General features: G+C 40.4%; 1 protein-coding gene across 1 annotated transcript; it reads left to right on the top strand.

Annotated features, from left to right (window-relative positions):
* The first annotated feature begins 271 nt into the window (after positions 1-271).
* LOC132830254 (complement C1q tumor necrosis factor-related protein 5-like) lies at positions 272-10,313 on the top strand. The gene is made up of 5 exons (XM_060847800.1): positions 272-282; positions 2,331-2,392; positions 3,986-4,147; positions 7,359-7,520; positions 9,556-10,313. The coding sequence occupies exons 1-5, from the start codon at positions 272-274 to the stop codon at positions 10,311-10,313; spliced, it is 1,155 nt and encodes a 384-aa protein (XP_060703783.1).
* The last annotated feature ends 5,376 nt before the right edge of the window (positions 10,314-15,689 follow it).

The following is a 15,689-nucleotide window of genomic DNA, read 5'->3' as shown; positions in this document are numbered from 1 at the left end:
AATGGTAATTCCTATCACAAAACATTATAATCCCAATTATAATCAGTGAACAATGTCAAATTCTTTACTAATAGTTAATTAGGCAGAGGTGGTAATGTAATGGTAATATCACTCCTCTAGTAATTCAGATCCCCAGGCTAATTTTCTAAAGATATAGATTTGAATTCAACTATGGTAAATGGTGAAATATGAATTCAATATTAAGATTCCGAATATACCAAAGCTAGCTGAAATGTAACCACTGTTAATTGTAATATCTTCAAGTTTGCGAATGACACTAAGGTGTGTGACAAGGTTGGCTGACAAGAAAATGGAAATGCTTCAGTGTGATTTGGACACGTTGAGTTGGCAAGTGGGTGGCAGCCAATGTATAATGTGGATAAGTATGAGGCTACCACATTGGTAGCATAAACATGAAGATGTTTGGAGCTTATTCCAAACATGCACCACCTTCCATGTGAAAAAGTTGCCCCTTAAGTCACTTTTAAATTTTTCCCCTCTCACCCTCAACCTAGTGGGCGGCACGGTGGTTAGCACTGCTGCCTCATAGCGCCAGAGACCTGGGTTCAATTCCTGCCTCAGGCGACTGTCTGTGTGGAATTTGCACATTCTGCGTGGGTTTCCTCTGGGTGCTCTGATATCCTTCCACAGTCCAAAAATGTGCAGGTGAGGTGAATTGGCCATGCTAAATTGCCTATGGTGTTAGGTGTTGGGAATGGGTCTGGGCGGATTGCGCTTTGGTGGGTCGGTGTGGACTTGTTGGGCTGAAGAGCCTGTTTTCACACTGTAAGTAATCTAATCTACATGCTTACTTTCAGCGACTGGTGTACAAGGACCCCCAAGTCTCACTGAACCTCCCTCCTTTCACAATCTAACACCATTCAGATAATAATCATCTTCCTGTTTATGCTACCAATGTGGTATGGGTATATGAATAGGAAGGTTTTAGAGGGATATGGGCCAAGTGCTGGCAAATGGGACTAGATTAGGTTAGGATATCTGGTTGGTATGAATGCGTTAGATCAAAGGGTCTGTTTCCATGCTGTACATCTCTATGACTCTATGACCAGATAGGATAAAGACAAGAAAAATGTTCTTGAACACCAGGGAGTCCAAACCAAGGGTCACAGTCTAAGGATACAGAGTAGGGCAGTTAAGACTGAGATGAGGAGAAATGTCTTTAAAGAGTGGTGAACCTTGTGAAACAGAGCCAAAACATGGTAGATCTTCAAGAAGGACTTAGATAAAGTTCTTAGTATCAAAAGGGATCAATGGGTATGGAGAAAAAGAGGGGCATAGTACAGAGTTGGATTATCAGCCATAATCATACTGAATGGCAGATCAGGCTTGAAGTGCTGAATGACATATTCCTGTTTCTATCTTCTATGTTTTAAAACCCATCTCTTTCATTAATGTCCTTCAGAGAAAGATATCTTACATCCTTTCCTTAGCTAACCTACATTACACTGGAGACACATGGCAATGCTGTTGACTTGTAGTTGTCCTCTGGACTATTACAGATGGACAATAGATGCTAGCCAGGCCAACAACGCTATCATTCAAAGGGCAAATTAAACATGATGGCTAACCCAGCAGTGTGACTCTTAATCAAGCCATTTTCTGTTTCACAATATAGGCATGCTTCTATTTTTCAGCAAGTTGCTATTATCAACATTATCATGATTAATATGTTTAAATAGAATGATAAATATTCAACATTATCTAAAATAAAGTAGGAAGGCCTAAAACATCGTAGAATACAGCAGGTGAGAGAATCTGGCCACTAAAAGGATGGTGTGAAATGGATGTAATGTCATACAGAAATAAGAAATGACAGTACCATTAATGCACTGGAGGATAACATTTAAAATGAGCACTACATGACCAAAAATGAACTTTAGTGAGAGAACCAATATGGATGTTTATACTTGGATAAAGATGAATGTTTATACTTTTCTCATTATATGCAGTCGGTTCTGATAATAGCATGATAGTTCCGTTCTCATGCGATCTTGTGTTATAAGAAAATCGTGCAATAGCTGTGCCATTAAAGTAATGGAGACTGAGTCGTGCTGTAGCTAATACAGGTAAGGAAAGTCCACATTCTACAGATCACTATGTAAATTCTTCAACTGCGTTAAAGCCAATTCGCGTTGAAGAAATTTGCATTATAGCAGAACCAACAGAACCTCTGCTTTAATATTCTTCAACTGACCCCATGAAGCGTGAGAAAAGTCTGCATTGTTGATTCATCAGAAATTCCTGTGTTTTTACATACTTAAACTTTCATTAATAAAGTCATTTCATCTGGTTCCTTCCTTATTTTACAGTATAATTCCAGCATCTTTAAAACTTGAGGAAAGTGTTGATGGTCTCCAGAAACGTGCTTATGGTAAATTGAGAAACATATTTTGACTCAATCAAGGGATTAACATAAATGGATGAGAAAACATAACACAAAGACTATTTATTCAATTAGTCCCAGGTTTCCCATGAATGAGGTTATTATGGAATACTATATGAACCCTTATGAAAATTCTGGCATCTACCCTCTGTTTGATCTTTCATTCATCCCTCATTCCTGATATTGAATAGCAGGAAAGTGGATTACAAAGTAGCAGATGGATGGGCTTTGATGGCAGTGTCAATATACAGAACCGTTGGATTTCAGAGAGACAAACATCACTTGTTTTTACTAATTTTTAAAAGTCAATTGTGAAATCCCTATCATCAATTTGCTGGCTATAAGAAATGATAGACCATCCATTTTTTCATGTACATAAACAGTAATCAATTTACAAGTTGATGGCTCGTCTCCAGTACGTTGATGAGTCCTGATCACCAAAACAAGACCCAGCCTCATCCCATCCGATCACCAAAACAAGACCCAGCCTCATCCCACCTGATCACCAAAACAAGACCCAGCCTCAACCCATCCGATCACCAAAACAAGACCCAGCCTCATCCCACCTGATCACCAAAACAAAACCCAGCCTCATCCCACCCGATCACCAAAACAAGACCCAGCCTCATCCCACCTGATCACCAAAACAAGACCCAGCCTCATCCCACCTGATCACCAAAACAAAACCCAGCCTCAACCCACCCGATCACCAAAACAAGACCCAGCCTCATCCCACCTGATCACCAAAACAAGACCCAGCCTCAACCCACCTGATCACCAAAACAAGACCCAGCCTCAACCCACCCGATCACCAAAACAAGACCCAGCCTCATCCCACCTGATCACCAAAACAAGACCCAGCCTCAACCCACCCGATCACCAAAACAAGACCCAGCCTATCCCACCTGATCACCAAAACAAGACCCAGCCTCAACCCACCCGATCACCAAAACAAGACCCAGCCTCAACCCACCCGATCACCAAAACAAGACCCAGCCTATCCCACCTGATCACCAAAACAAGACCCAGCCTCAACCCACCCGATCACCAAAACAAGACCCAGCCTCATCCCATCCGATCACCAAAACAAGACAACTGATATGCACTCCATTCAAAAATATCAATAACTCTGGTACTTTCCTGGTCAACTGCCTATGCTTCAGTTTCCACAAACTTCAACCTAACCTATGGCCATAGTGTATTACCACTCTTTATCATAACTATCTATACCTTTGTAAACTTTACTACCTATCCCAAAGTTCCATTTCCTCTGTCTCAAGCAAGTTAGACATTCAATTCACTGAATCGCTTCTTGTCATTTATCCCGACATTGACAGGTGTGCTTGAGTAGCTAGGCTTCTCTCCCTACTCACCTATGAATTGCCTACTTTAAGAACCGTGAAACAAGCCTCTGATCAAGACTATTGTCACCTCTTCTAATCACTTTTCCAAGCCTCACACTGTTTTTTCAAATGGTTCTCTGAAGTGACTTTGTACATTGTTCCACGTAAACAGTTCTGTTTAAGTGCTGTTGTATTTATTGTAATACATGATTCACAGATAATTTTGCCTTTAATTTAGGGACTGGTTGTGGTCCAGCACCAAAGGTCAATGGCGGAGAGTGTGTTATTACTGGTGACACAGCGACATGTGCATGTGATCCTGGTTACTCAATGTTGGGATCATCAATACTACACTGTCTAGATTCAGGCGAATGGGACTGTGAAGCACCAAAATGTACCAGTAAGTAATTTAGTTGAATACATTCAAAACATTAACTAATAATAATTGGTCTGTGTTTTCTTTAGCTACACTGTCTTATTTTGGGCTTGAGCTGTAGCAATCAGTATAAGGCAAGGGCATACACAACCGAGTCCGAACCCTAATTTAGCATTCACCTTCTGCTACGTTCATAGAGATGTTTACCATCCATGTCAAATTCAACAAAGTCAATGAAGGAAAGCAAAGATCAGGTTTTGCTAAATATCTCATTTTCCACATTCCCATAATACCCATAAATTGGTAATGAGGGAGGACGAAATGACGTCAGTGGGTCAAACTTACAAAATCAACCTGTTTTCTTTAACTGTAGTACCTCTACCTTTCAGCAGATATAGCGACTGTCCCTTTGTAGTACTGCATCTCTTCCATTTGCAGTGGTGGTTCTCCTCAAAACCTTTAAATTTGATTGACTCTAACATAAGAAAATTGATCATGATTATCATGACCAATGGAGAAACTCCTGCCAAAAACTACAATTAGTAAACACATACTCTGGAAGAAATTCTTCAAATTTGGAAAGATAATGTTTGAAAAGACAATCTCCAGTTTTCGAACTTTTAAGTTGATTTATTAAATGCCAGATTTAAATTGTTAGTCCATTGAAATGAAAGGATCAGGAGCCATAACACTTTCACTGATCAATCCTACTCCAATTCCAGTTATTATTTTTTTCCAGGTCTTAAGTATCATGTGAGAACTTGATTACTGTTTACATTTGAGTCCTTATAACATACATTACATTTGAAATTAACTTGCATAATAATTGGCCAGTCTACTAGTTGTACCAATCAGTAATGCATTAAAGGCCCCAAGATCCTAAGAAGTAATGTTTGTGCCACACTAGTGCTGAGCAATGGGCATCTCCAGCAATAAAAAATCCAAATATTACCCATTGATCTTCAATGATATTACAATCATTAAATCTTACACTATTGGCACGGTTGTGGTTCAGTGGAGAGCAGTACAGTGGCTCAGTGGTTAGTACTGCTGCCTCACAGCACCAGGAACTCAGGTTTGATTCCACCCTCTGGTGACTGTGTGGAGTTTGCACATTCTCCCCATGTCTGCGTAGGTTTCCTCTGGGTGCTCCAATTTCCTCCCGCAGTCCAAAGATGTACAGGTTAGATGAAATGGCCATGTTGAATTGTCCATAGTGTTCAGGAATGTGCATGTTAGATGCATTAGTCAGGGTTAAATATAGGGTAGGGGAATGGGTCTGGGCGGTTTACTCTTTGGAAGGCTGGTGTGGATTTGTTAGGCTGAAGCGCCTGTTTACACATTATAGGGATTCTGTGTGGGGTACCACTGACAAAAAAACAGAACTGGACTAGCCATATAAATACATCTCCTACAAGGGCAAACCAGATGCCAGGGAGGCTGCGGTGGCACATCAAAGTCTACTCACCACTAACAAGGCATTAACAAATCAGTAGGATTACGATGAGGTTTAGGTTTATGGTTAGGATCAGTGCAGACAGAGTGAATGCTTTGCAGAACTCCTGTTCTGTCCACAAAGATGACCCCGTACTTTTGGCTGCATGCCATGCCAACATACATGTTCCCCAGCCAACATCTCTGTCTCGGGTTTGCTGTAGTGCTCCAGCAAACCTCAGTGCAAGGTGGGAAAGCAGCATTTCATTTTCCACTTGGGGATTCTGTAACATTCAGGAATCAATATTGAGTTCAATAATTTTAGAGGCTGAGCACCTTCTTCTTTGTCTTTTGCCTTCCCTCCAGTCTCCAGGCCCTATCATGCATTCTGTAAAGATCATTCCATCCATTGCGCCTTTGTTAGGTCCATGCCCCCCACCAACCCACCCTCCACACTCGGCATCTTCCCATTGCCGCTGCAAGAGGTGTAACATCTGTGCCCACACCTTTCCCCTCATCCCTATCTAATGCCCCAAAGGATCTTTTCACATCCAGTAGAGATTTTCCTGCACATCCACCCAGCCCATCTACAATAACTAGCCTTCTACAGCCAGACAGCAATGCTGTACACTTAACAAATCTTGTCAATGGGAAAGTCACCGTGGTCCTAACTTCTAACTAGAGAGAGACAACTGCCGGTGATTTAACCTTAGGGTCACCCCACCCTCAGATTAGGGGAGAGACTTTTATGGTATCCTTGACTGATGTGAATATTGAACTGTTGATGTTACTTTGCATGACAAACCAACCATCCAGCCACTTGAGCTAACCTGCTACCTAATCTACTGTCTTCATTGCTCTTAATGTGATCTCCTCTACATTGGGGAGACAGGACGCCATCTCACGGAGCATTTCAGGCAACATGTCTGGGACACACCCACCCTACAACCCACCGCACTTTGGCTGACCACTTCAACTCCTCCTCTCATTCCACTGGGTACATGCAAGTAAGTCCTGGGCCTCCTCCACCGCCAAATCCAAGCCACTCAACAACTGGAGGAAGAGCGCCACATCTTCCACCTTGGGATCCTTCAGCCACATGGCATCAACGTTGACTTCACTAGTGTCGAAATCTCCCCTCCCCTCATCCCAGATCCAACCCTCCAACTTGGCATTGCCCTCTTGACCTGTCCCACCTGTCAATCTTCCTTCCCACCTATCCACTCCAACCTATCATCATCACCCCCTACCTACTTCCACCTATTGCCTTCCCAGCTGCCTTCCCCAACCTAGCCCTAACCCTACCCACCTATTTATCTCTCAGTCCCCTCCCTGCCCATCATTCCTCATGAAGAGCATGTGCCCAAAATGTCGACTCTCCTGCTCCTTGGGTGCTGCCTGGCCTGCTGTGCTTTCTCAACGCCTCACTTTTCAACTCTTGCTTTCATCACAGTCAACCCATTTTCACCAAAAATGGTCTCTATTAGCAGCTTTTCTTCCTCTCTGCCCTATATTATCAATCCCTCTGCCTGCTGAACTGCTGTCTCTATTTCTGGAACCTATTTCCATCTATCAAGTACTCCTTCCACCCTCTCCGCCCCCCTGTCATAGACTGTCTTCAGCATAAGTACCACCTTTTCCTAGCTCCAATCAGCGCCGCTGAACCCGAAACATTAACACTGCTTTCTAGCTGAGAGTCTCCAGCAATTTCTGTTTTTGTTTATAGTTCTTAGTCACTGATTTCTCCATTATTGATGTGAACTGTGCAACTACTAAAATTATTCTTAATTTTATCTTGCAGAGGTCACGTGCCCAGTTCCTGTCAAAATCCCACATGGATTTTTCAAATATGTTGGAAACTCTGTGATATATTCCTGTGAACGTGGCTACTATCTTCTAGGGAAAGAATGTCTCACTTGCCTTATCACTGGTAAATGGGATGGATTTACACCACGCTGCCTCCGTAAGTATTAATTATTCTTTCTAAATGCAGTGTTTCAGGAGCTGTTTCAGGCACATTGGGTCAAATAGTCTCCTGTATATGAGGATAATATGTTAATGTGAAGCAATAAAATATGAAATGAGTTTGTAGAAACCTTTAGTTTATAATTTGTTGAGCTATACATTTCGGCCTAAAGTTTCCACCATTGGAGATTTGGGGAAAGTGGCTGTTGTGGTAGAACGTTCACCCATTACAGTGACGCATTCTTAATCCCAGTTGATTTCCTGGTCCTAGGATCTTTTAACACATTCTATGCATTCTCTCAGCCTCTGTGAGGCTGACAGGTCAGGATGTGGATACTTACTTGCACATGAAAGTGTTTTTGAAATATTCAGGAATATTTAAATTCTCTCCTTTTTGAAAAAGCAAAATTCGACTCTGAGGCAATCGTGCCCTCTGCCATCAATATAAAATATATTGGAGGATGTATTTCACCTAATTTATCTGGTAATATTCCTGTATGCAAACTGTTGAGTGATCTGCAGAATGTTAGATTGAATTGCACTATTGAATGAGGTGATGAAGGGATTGCAAGTGGTGGGTAGGGTGCCATTCAATCAATGTCTGGATGGTGTTGAGCTGTTTGAGTGTCGTTGGAAGTACATCTGCCCAAGCAAGTGGGCAATGGTTAGATAATAAATGCAGGCCTAACCAGCAATGTGCGCACCCTATGTACAAATAAAAAAAATGACATTCCATCACATTCCTCACTTGTATCTTGGAGATGGTGGATAGGCTCTGCAGAGTCAGGAGGTGAGATACTCAGCACCGAACTCCCTGTCTCTGATTTGGTCTTGTAGCTACAGTCATCTTTTTAAAAAATCGTTCAAGGGATGTAGGCGTTGCTAGCTCAGCCAGCATTTATTGATCATCCTTAAATATCCTGAAGTAATTAAGAGTCAACCTGGCATCACATGTACTCCCAACCATTTAAGGAGGGCAAATTTCCCCCAATTTGGGTTTTACACAACTAACAATGATAATATGATCTTCATTAGATCAGCTTTTAATTCCAAATTTCACCATCTGGCATGTTTGGTTTCAAACCCATGTTCCCAAGATATTAGCCTGAGATTCTGGATGACTAACCCAAACACATTATCATTACACCACTATCTCCCAAGTTGCATGGCTTGTTCAGTTCTGTTCCTGATCAATAGTAATTCAACAATAGCAATGCCATTGAATGTCAAGCGCAGATGGTTTAATTCTCCCTCTGTGTTGCAAATGTTTACTTGCTACTTGTCAATTCAAAACTGGATGTTGTCAGTTCTAGCTGCGTATGAACACAGGCTAATTCAATGTCTGAGGAGTCATGAATTGAATTGAACATTTTTCGCTGACTATTGCACATTGCTGCTTCTGAACTGACAATGATGAGAAAATCATTTCTCAATTCTTAATTTGTCAATCTTGTACTGAAAGGAGCCTAAATCTCTCCCAAATACTGTGGCCAGGCACAATTTGTAAAGGACCTTCTGGATTGTGGTTGAAGCAGCTGAATACATGATCACAACTAGTGACTGGGGAAGAGAGGATTCAGGGAGATATATAGTTGGCAAAAATCAGAGGATCTTAAAATGTGGCATGGGAATATAATTTTTGGAAGCATTATAGAAAAATAGGGGCTTCAATCTATCGAGAAATTTTCAGCTTTAGACCTTCAGAAGACTAAAGTCAATATACATTTCCTTACACCATGATACAGAATTTGCAAAGCTGCCCAGAGTTTCAAACTGATTGCTTTCCTTTGTTTATTGTTACCTTAAAGTTTATCATTTTTAATTTTCAGACTTCATTTTCTGCACAACACTCCCTACTTTAAAGAAATATTTCCTGCAACCAATGTCTGACATAATTTTCATATTTTATAACTTAATGGTGATTACAAATATCTCACATTGCCTGTGGTGATTATGCCAATATATAATTTCAAGTGTTATCACAAGATATGCATAAAGGTAACTGAAGATGACTGCCATTTTGTCTAAAACAGCCATACGTGCTCCACGTGGGCCACCAGGAGATCCAGGTCCCATGGGTCCAGAGGGACCAAAAGGTGAGCCAGGTGCAAATGGAGAAAGAGGACCTCCAGGCTCTTCTGGGTTACCTGGACGTCGAGGGGAACAAGGTCCACCAGGCTATCCTGGGCAACCTGGATCAAGAGGCTCACAAGGTGCCAGAGGACCACCTGGGTCTAAAGGTCAAAATGGTTCTAATGGAAGACCAGGTGCAAATGGGAACAGAGGTGCTCCTGGACAAAGGGGACAAATGGGTGCGAGAGGGGAAATGGGACAAAGGGGAGAAAAAGGAGACCGTGGACCTGTAGGACAACCAGGAACTTTACCAGTGATTAACTATGTAACTGCAGCTTTCTGTGTAAGTCTGGGCACTTATAATCCAGCACCAAATGTGCCTATTATATTTCGAAATATAATATACAATGGTCAAGGACTTTATTCTACCCAAACAGGCATGTTTGTGTGTTCTATTCCTGGAGTCTATTTTTTTTCATTCCACCTTGAAGTTAACAGAGTCAGTACCTATGTTGAACTCACAAAAAATGGCAAAGCCGTTGTTGCAGCCTACCAGGCATATCACAATAGTTATCAATCAATGTCAGGAGGTGCTGTGTTAGCATTAGATGCTGGAGATAAAGTTTACTTGAGAACTTCAGAAGGGAAGATTGGTATCACTAAATCAAGCATTTTTTCTGGACACCTGCTTTTCAAATGTCCAAAATATGTTCGTTAAAGACAGGCATTGTGTATCTAATTCTACTAATCTCACTATGGACCTTATTTAATGACGACATCATCTCCCAACTTTAACATTTTATTTTAGGACTACTGAGAAATGCAATCTCCTAGGGAAAACATAAGCAATGTGATTTAGTTCTAGAGATTTAAAAAGTAATTATCATTTGGTCCAATTTTTACCTTTGAATTATGTAACTGCGCCTCTCCCGTCAACACCAAAGATTAGTCAAGTTTGTTTAATCTGTTCTATAGCTGGACATGATTGAAGGGATGACTTTCTTCAAGATAGATAAAGTGATAAAGTAACATCAAACCAATAGTGCATACAAACTGAACAGTAACTGTTTCAGATACTTATTCTTTGAAACTACCTGTGAATGTACATCAAACAGAGTTGGAGCGTTGTGTGCCTCATTTGGACAAAATGATTTATAATCAGAACAAAACAAAATCACTTAAAAATTAAACACTTTAAACTTTTCTGCTGCTATCTGTCACTGTACTAGCTTCACTATCAGATTTAACAGAGGTTAAATGATGTTCTGCAACAGACCTTGGACTAGTAAGAACTCTACTTCACAGCTATTCCTAAACTAGAGTCATCATTAAATGGATATAAAAAATCTGAATTCATTTATTATATTCTCGCTCACCAGCAGATTCCTTGAGAGTTTACAATTCAGATCAATGATGGTGGGCTTTTCTTTTACTCTTTTCCAATCCACTAGCTACAATTTGCCATGGATTATTCCTTTTTCTGCCCTGCCCCTCATTGTTTGGGGCCCCAGTGTGCAGAAGTTGTGCTCAGTGTTTCTGGTAACAATTATGGAAAAGTTAAAATATGAAAAAAGTTCCTTTTCATTTTATGCCTGAATTTGTCTGATTTAAAACATTTCAACTGACCTTTCAATTTAATTTGTGATAAAATACTAATGTGGATTATTATGGGACTGATAAATGTTAAATAACAAAACATGTCTGTAATTCCACATCTTGAATATTATGACTAATTGTAAAGAATCAGTTTCTAACAGAGTGACTGAGTGAACAGTATAGTAAGAGCTTAGTGGGTTAGTCCAGCGGGAAACAGATTATTAAACAGTCCTTTTGAAGTGGTTGTTTCTCTAAAATCTTAATTGTATGGAAATTGAAGCATTGATTGTTTGGAAACTTGCAAGATACACAATAAAGAACACTGCACATCATTCCAGAACTGATATGTTTATTTGTGAAGTTGATATTGAATTAAGAAACTGCCTTTGCTTTAACTTCCATCATGCTAAAGCTCAGAATAAAATAGAAACAAAGAAACATAAAAACTGGGAGCAGTAGTAGGCCATTTGGCCTTTCAAACCTGCCTCATAATTCAAAATGAAAGAACATAGACCTATACAGCATAGGAATGGGCCCTTCAGCCCACAGTGTTGTGTCAAACATAATGCAAAATGAAACTATTCCCTTCTGGTTGCCTTTGGTCCATATTCCCCTGGTCCATATTCCCCCATACCTTGCATATTCATGTGTTTATCTAAAAGTCCCTTAAATGCCTTTATTATATCTGTTTCCACCACCATCCTTGGCAGTGTGTTCCAGATTCCTACCACTCCCTGTATAAAAAACATTTCCCTCACACCTCCTTTGAACTTTACCTCTCTCACCTTAAATTCATTCCCCCAAGTATTAGACATTTCAACTCTGGGAAAAAGATTCCGACTGTCAACCCTATCTCTGCATCTCATAATTTTATAAACTTCTATTACATCTCCTCCACAGCTCAAGAGAAAACAGCTCGCATTTTACTAGTCTCTCCTTATAGCTACAATCCCTCTATGGTAGTAAATCCTTTTTTAGTTCAACCAAAACTGCATGAAATACATCAGATATGATCGCAACATGACTGTATATACCTGCAGTAAGATATCCTTGTTACAGAACTCAGGTCCTCTTGCAATGATAGCCAACATACCAGTTACCTTTCAAATTACTTGCTGTATCTGCCTGTCTAATTTAGTTGACTGATGTAGACGGATACCCAGATCTCTTTATTTGCCCACACTTCCCAAAATATCACCATTTAACTAATACACTTGCTTTCAGTTTCTTACACCAAAGTAAATAACTTCACACTTCATCACATTATATCTGCTGTGTGTTTGCCCACTCATTCAACTTGACGAAATCACCTTGAAACCTCCTTGCATCCTCCTCATAATCCCACCAAATTTTGTCATCAGAAAATGGAAATGTTGCATTTCATTCTGTCATTTGGATCCTTTATATATATATCCTGAATAGCTGGGGCTCAAGAACCACTCCCTGTAGTACACCTCTCATTACTGCATGCCTCTTGGACAAAGAACCACTTATCCCATTCTCTATTTCCTGTCTGTCAACCAATTTTCAATCCTTGTTGATATATATCCACCCATCCCATGTGTTTTAACTCTGCTGATTAACCACTTATAAGGTTTGTCAAAAGCCTTCTGAAAATCCAAAGTTACCACATGTACTGTTCTCACTTATCTATTCCATTAGTCACATTCTCAAAAATATTCCTGCAAATTTGTCAAGCATGTTTTGCCTTTCATTAGACTCATGCTGATTTAGTCCAATCTTGTCAATGCTTTACACCTGTTTGATTATCATGTGTTTTATAATGGTGTAATGAACCAGACAAGACCCCCTCAAAATATATTAACGTAGCCTAGATTCTAACTTTTTTGTATTTTAAAGGTAAACGTCAGGTGCTATATTCCAGATGCAATTCAATTGGTCAAATTACTCGATGTTAAGCAAAACACAATTTAAGCAAACACTATTACTAAAATACGACGAAAAAGAGAGATACTTGGAATAGCTTAACTCTGTTGGAAAAATTAACAGAATGATAGATACAGTACCTATTACTAATTAACTTCTAATATAATAACATCCCATAAACACACCTTGGCAAAAGGCAAATTCAGAAAACAGATTACCTCTCGTGCAACTCCAATAGCAGGCATAGAGCCCCCAGCTTGTGGCTGTAACTGAGAGAGGGAAAAAATAGCTTTCACTTCTTCAAGACCCCAAAGCTAAATGAAAGAATCTGGTTCTGTGGATAGGAGCTTGACCCACCCACTCCAGCTGCTTCTATTATTCCAACTTTAAAAATGAACACAAGGCTTCACAAGTTGTTCTCTCTGTAAAAGAAACTAGGGAAAAAAAAACACTTCTTAAAGCCACAGTATTGTCCCAATATACTCAGCAGTGTCCCCACTAATGATGTTAAAGCTGATTGGGCTTTATTTTCCTGATATTTCTTTCCCTCCTGTTTTTTGAAATAGTGGTGTTATATTTGCCATCCTCCAATCCATAGGAAATGTTCCAGAGTTGAATTTTATAAAATGACCACCATTGTGTCCATTACTTCCAGGGGCACTTTCTTTACAACTCTATGGTCTAGGTTATCAGGCCTTGGTGATTTGTCAGCCTGTAACCCTATTAATTTCCCTAACACTGTTCCCTACAAATGCTGATTTCCTTCTTTTCCACCCTCTTACTAGACCCTTCGTTCCCTCACATTTCTGGGATAATATTTGTGCCCTCTTTTTGTGAAGACAAAACAAATGCAGGTGTTCAATTTGCCTGCCTTTTCTTTGATGCCCGATATACTTTCCCTGATTTCTGACTGTAAGGGACCTATATTTATCTTTACTAGTCTTTTTTTCTTCACATAATCGTAAAAGTGTTATGGTCAGTTTCTATGTTCTCTGCAATTTTACTCTTTTACTCTATTTTCTTGCTCTTGACCAACCTTTTTTGTTCTGTTTTGCCGAATTCTAAACTGCTTCCATTCCTTTAGATTTGTTTTTCTAGTAATCTTACATATCTCCTCTTAAAATCTAATAGTAGTCCTAATTTATTTTGTAAAGCCATGGTTGAGCCACTTTTTTTTTTGTACCAGACAAGAATAACTAATTATTGTAATTCATGTATATGTTCTTTAAAGAGGAACCATTGCCATCCATCTTACTGAATGAATCCTTTCAGTAAGGTGCCCAGTCAATTGCTGTCAATCAGGCCTCATACCCTCATGACTCCCTTGATTTAGATTCAGATTCGACCATTTCATTCTCCTTCTGAATGGAGTCCATCATATTATGGTCGCTCTTCCCCGAGGGATCTCACAGAACAAAGCAACTGAAGGAACTGTGGATGCTAGAAATCAGAAACAAAAACAGAAATTGCTTGTAATAATCTGCAGGTCTGTCAATACCTGTGGACAGTAAGCACAGTTAACACTTTAGATCCAGTGACCCTTCTTCAGAACTGATGGTAGTTAGGAAAAGGTTTGTATTTATGCAGACGATAGGTGGGGAAAGAGAAGAAGTAAATGATACATGGAGATGGAGTCCAAAGAGAGAGAAAAACAGACAAAGGAGTGGGTAAAGGTCAGCGTGGGAGAATGAATAGCTGCTAATGGAGACTATTAAAAGCTGACAATAGGTTGAATATGATGTCAAAGCCTGAGGTGTGGTGTTTGGGGTAAGGACATGGGAGAAGGTGTTCAAGCCCTAAAATGATTGAACTCTATATTCTGCCCTGAAGGCTGTGGGGGTCACCAAATGGAAAATAACATGCTGATCTTTCAGCATGCACTTAGCTTCATGAGAGCACTGCATCAAGCCTGGGACAGAGATGTTGGCCGGGAAAATGGTGGTGTGTTGAAGAGGCACTGAACAGAAAGCTCAGTGTCATTTGTATGGACAGAATGTAGGCGTTCTGCAAAGCGGCCACCCAGTCTGCATTTTGTCTCCCCAATGTAGAGGAGACTATATTGCGAGCAGCAAATATAGTAGACTAGATTGAATAAAGTTCAGGTAAAGTGCTGCTTCACCCGGAAGGTATACTGGGCGCTTGGATACTGAGGAGGGAGGAAGTAAATGGGCAGGTGTTACACCATCTGCATTACACGAGAGGGTAACTAGGGGCTGTAAGGACATGTTGGAAATGAAGGACGAGTGGACCTGGGTGTCCCAGAGGGTACAGTCTCTAAAGAAAGCTGGCAAAGGAGAGGAGGGGAATATGTCTAGTTGTGGCATCCTGCTGAATGTGCTAGAAGTGGCAGCTAATGATCTTACAGATGTGGATGCTTGTGGGATGGTAGATGAGGATAAAAGGGACCCTGTCATTGCTATGGGAGGGAACAGAATAGGTGAAGGCTGAAGTCCAGAAGATGGGTTGGACCCAGCTTAGGGTTCTGTCAACTGCAGCGCTCACTTGTTGAAGATGGCATCATCAGAGCAGATGCAATGGAGACAGAGCAATTGGGAGAATGGACACTATTTCATTTTAAACTAGATGACCATCATGACCACAGAGAGTTATT

This window comes from Hemiscyllium ocellatum, chromosome 31 (assembly GCF_020745735.1).
Source record: "Hemiscyllium ocellatum isolate sHemOce1 chromosome 31, sHemOce1.pat.X.cur, whole genome shotgun sequence".
Classification (NCBI taxonomy): domain Eukaryota; kingdom Metazoa; phylum Chordata; class Chondrichthyes; order Orectolobiformes; family Hemiscylliidae; genus Hemiscyllium; species Hemiscyllium ocellatum.
The sequence above is the reverse complement of the archived record's forward strand: the minus strand, read 5'-3'. Positions and strand labels throughout refer to the sequence as shown.

Bases quoted from the DNA above. Each gene is read 5' to 3' on its own strand.
- LOC132830254 (XM_060847800.1), top strand. The intron at 2,393-3,985 runs GTAAATTGAGAA...CCTTTAATTTAG, and splicing joins TCTCCAGAAACGTGCTTATG to GGACTGGTTGTGGTCCAGCA. The intron at 7,521-9,555 runs GTAAGTATTAAT...TGTCTAAAACAG, and splicing joins ATTTACACCACGCTGCCTCC to CCATACGTGCTCCACGTGGG.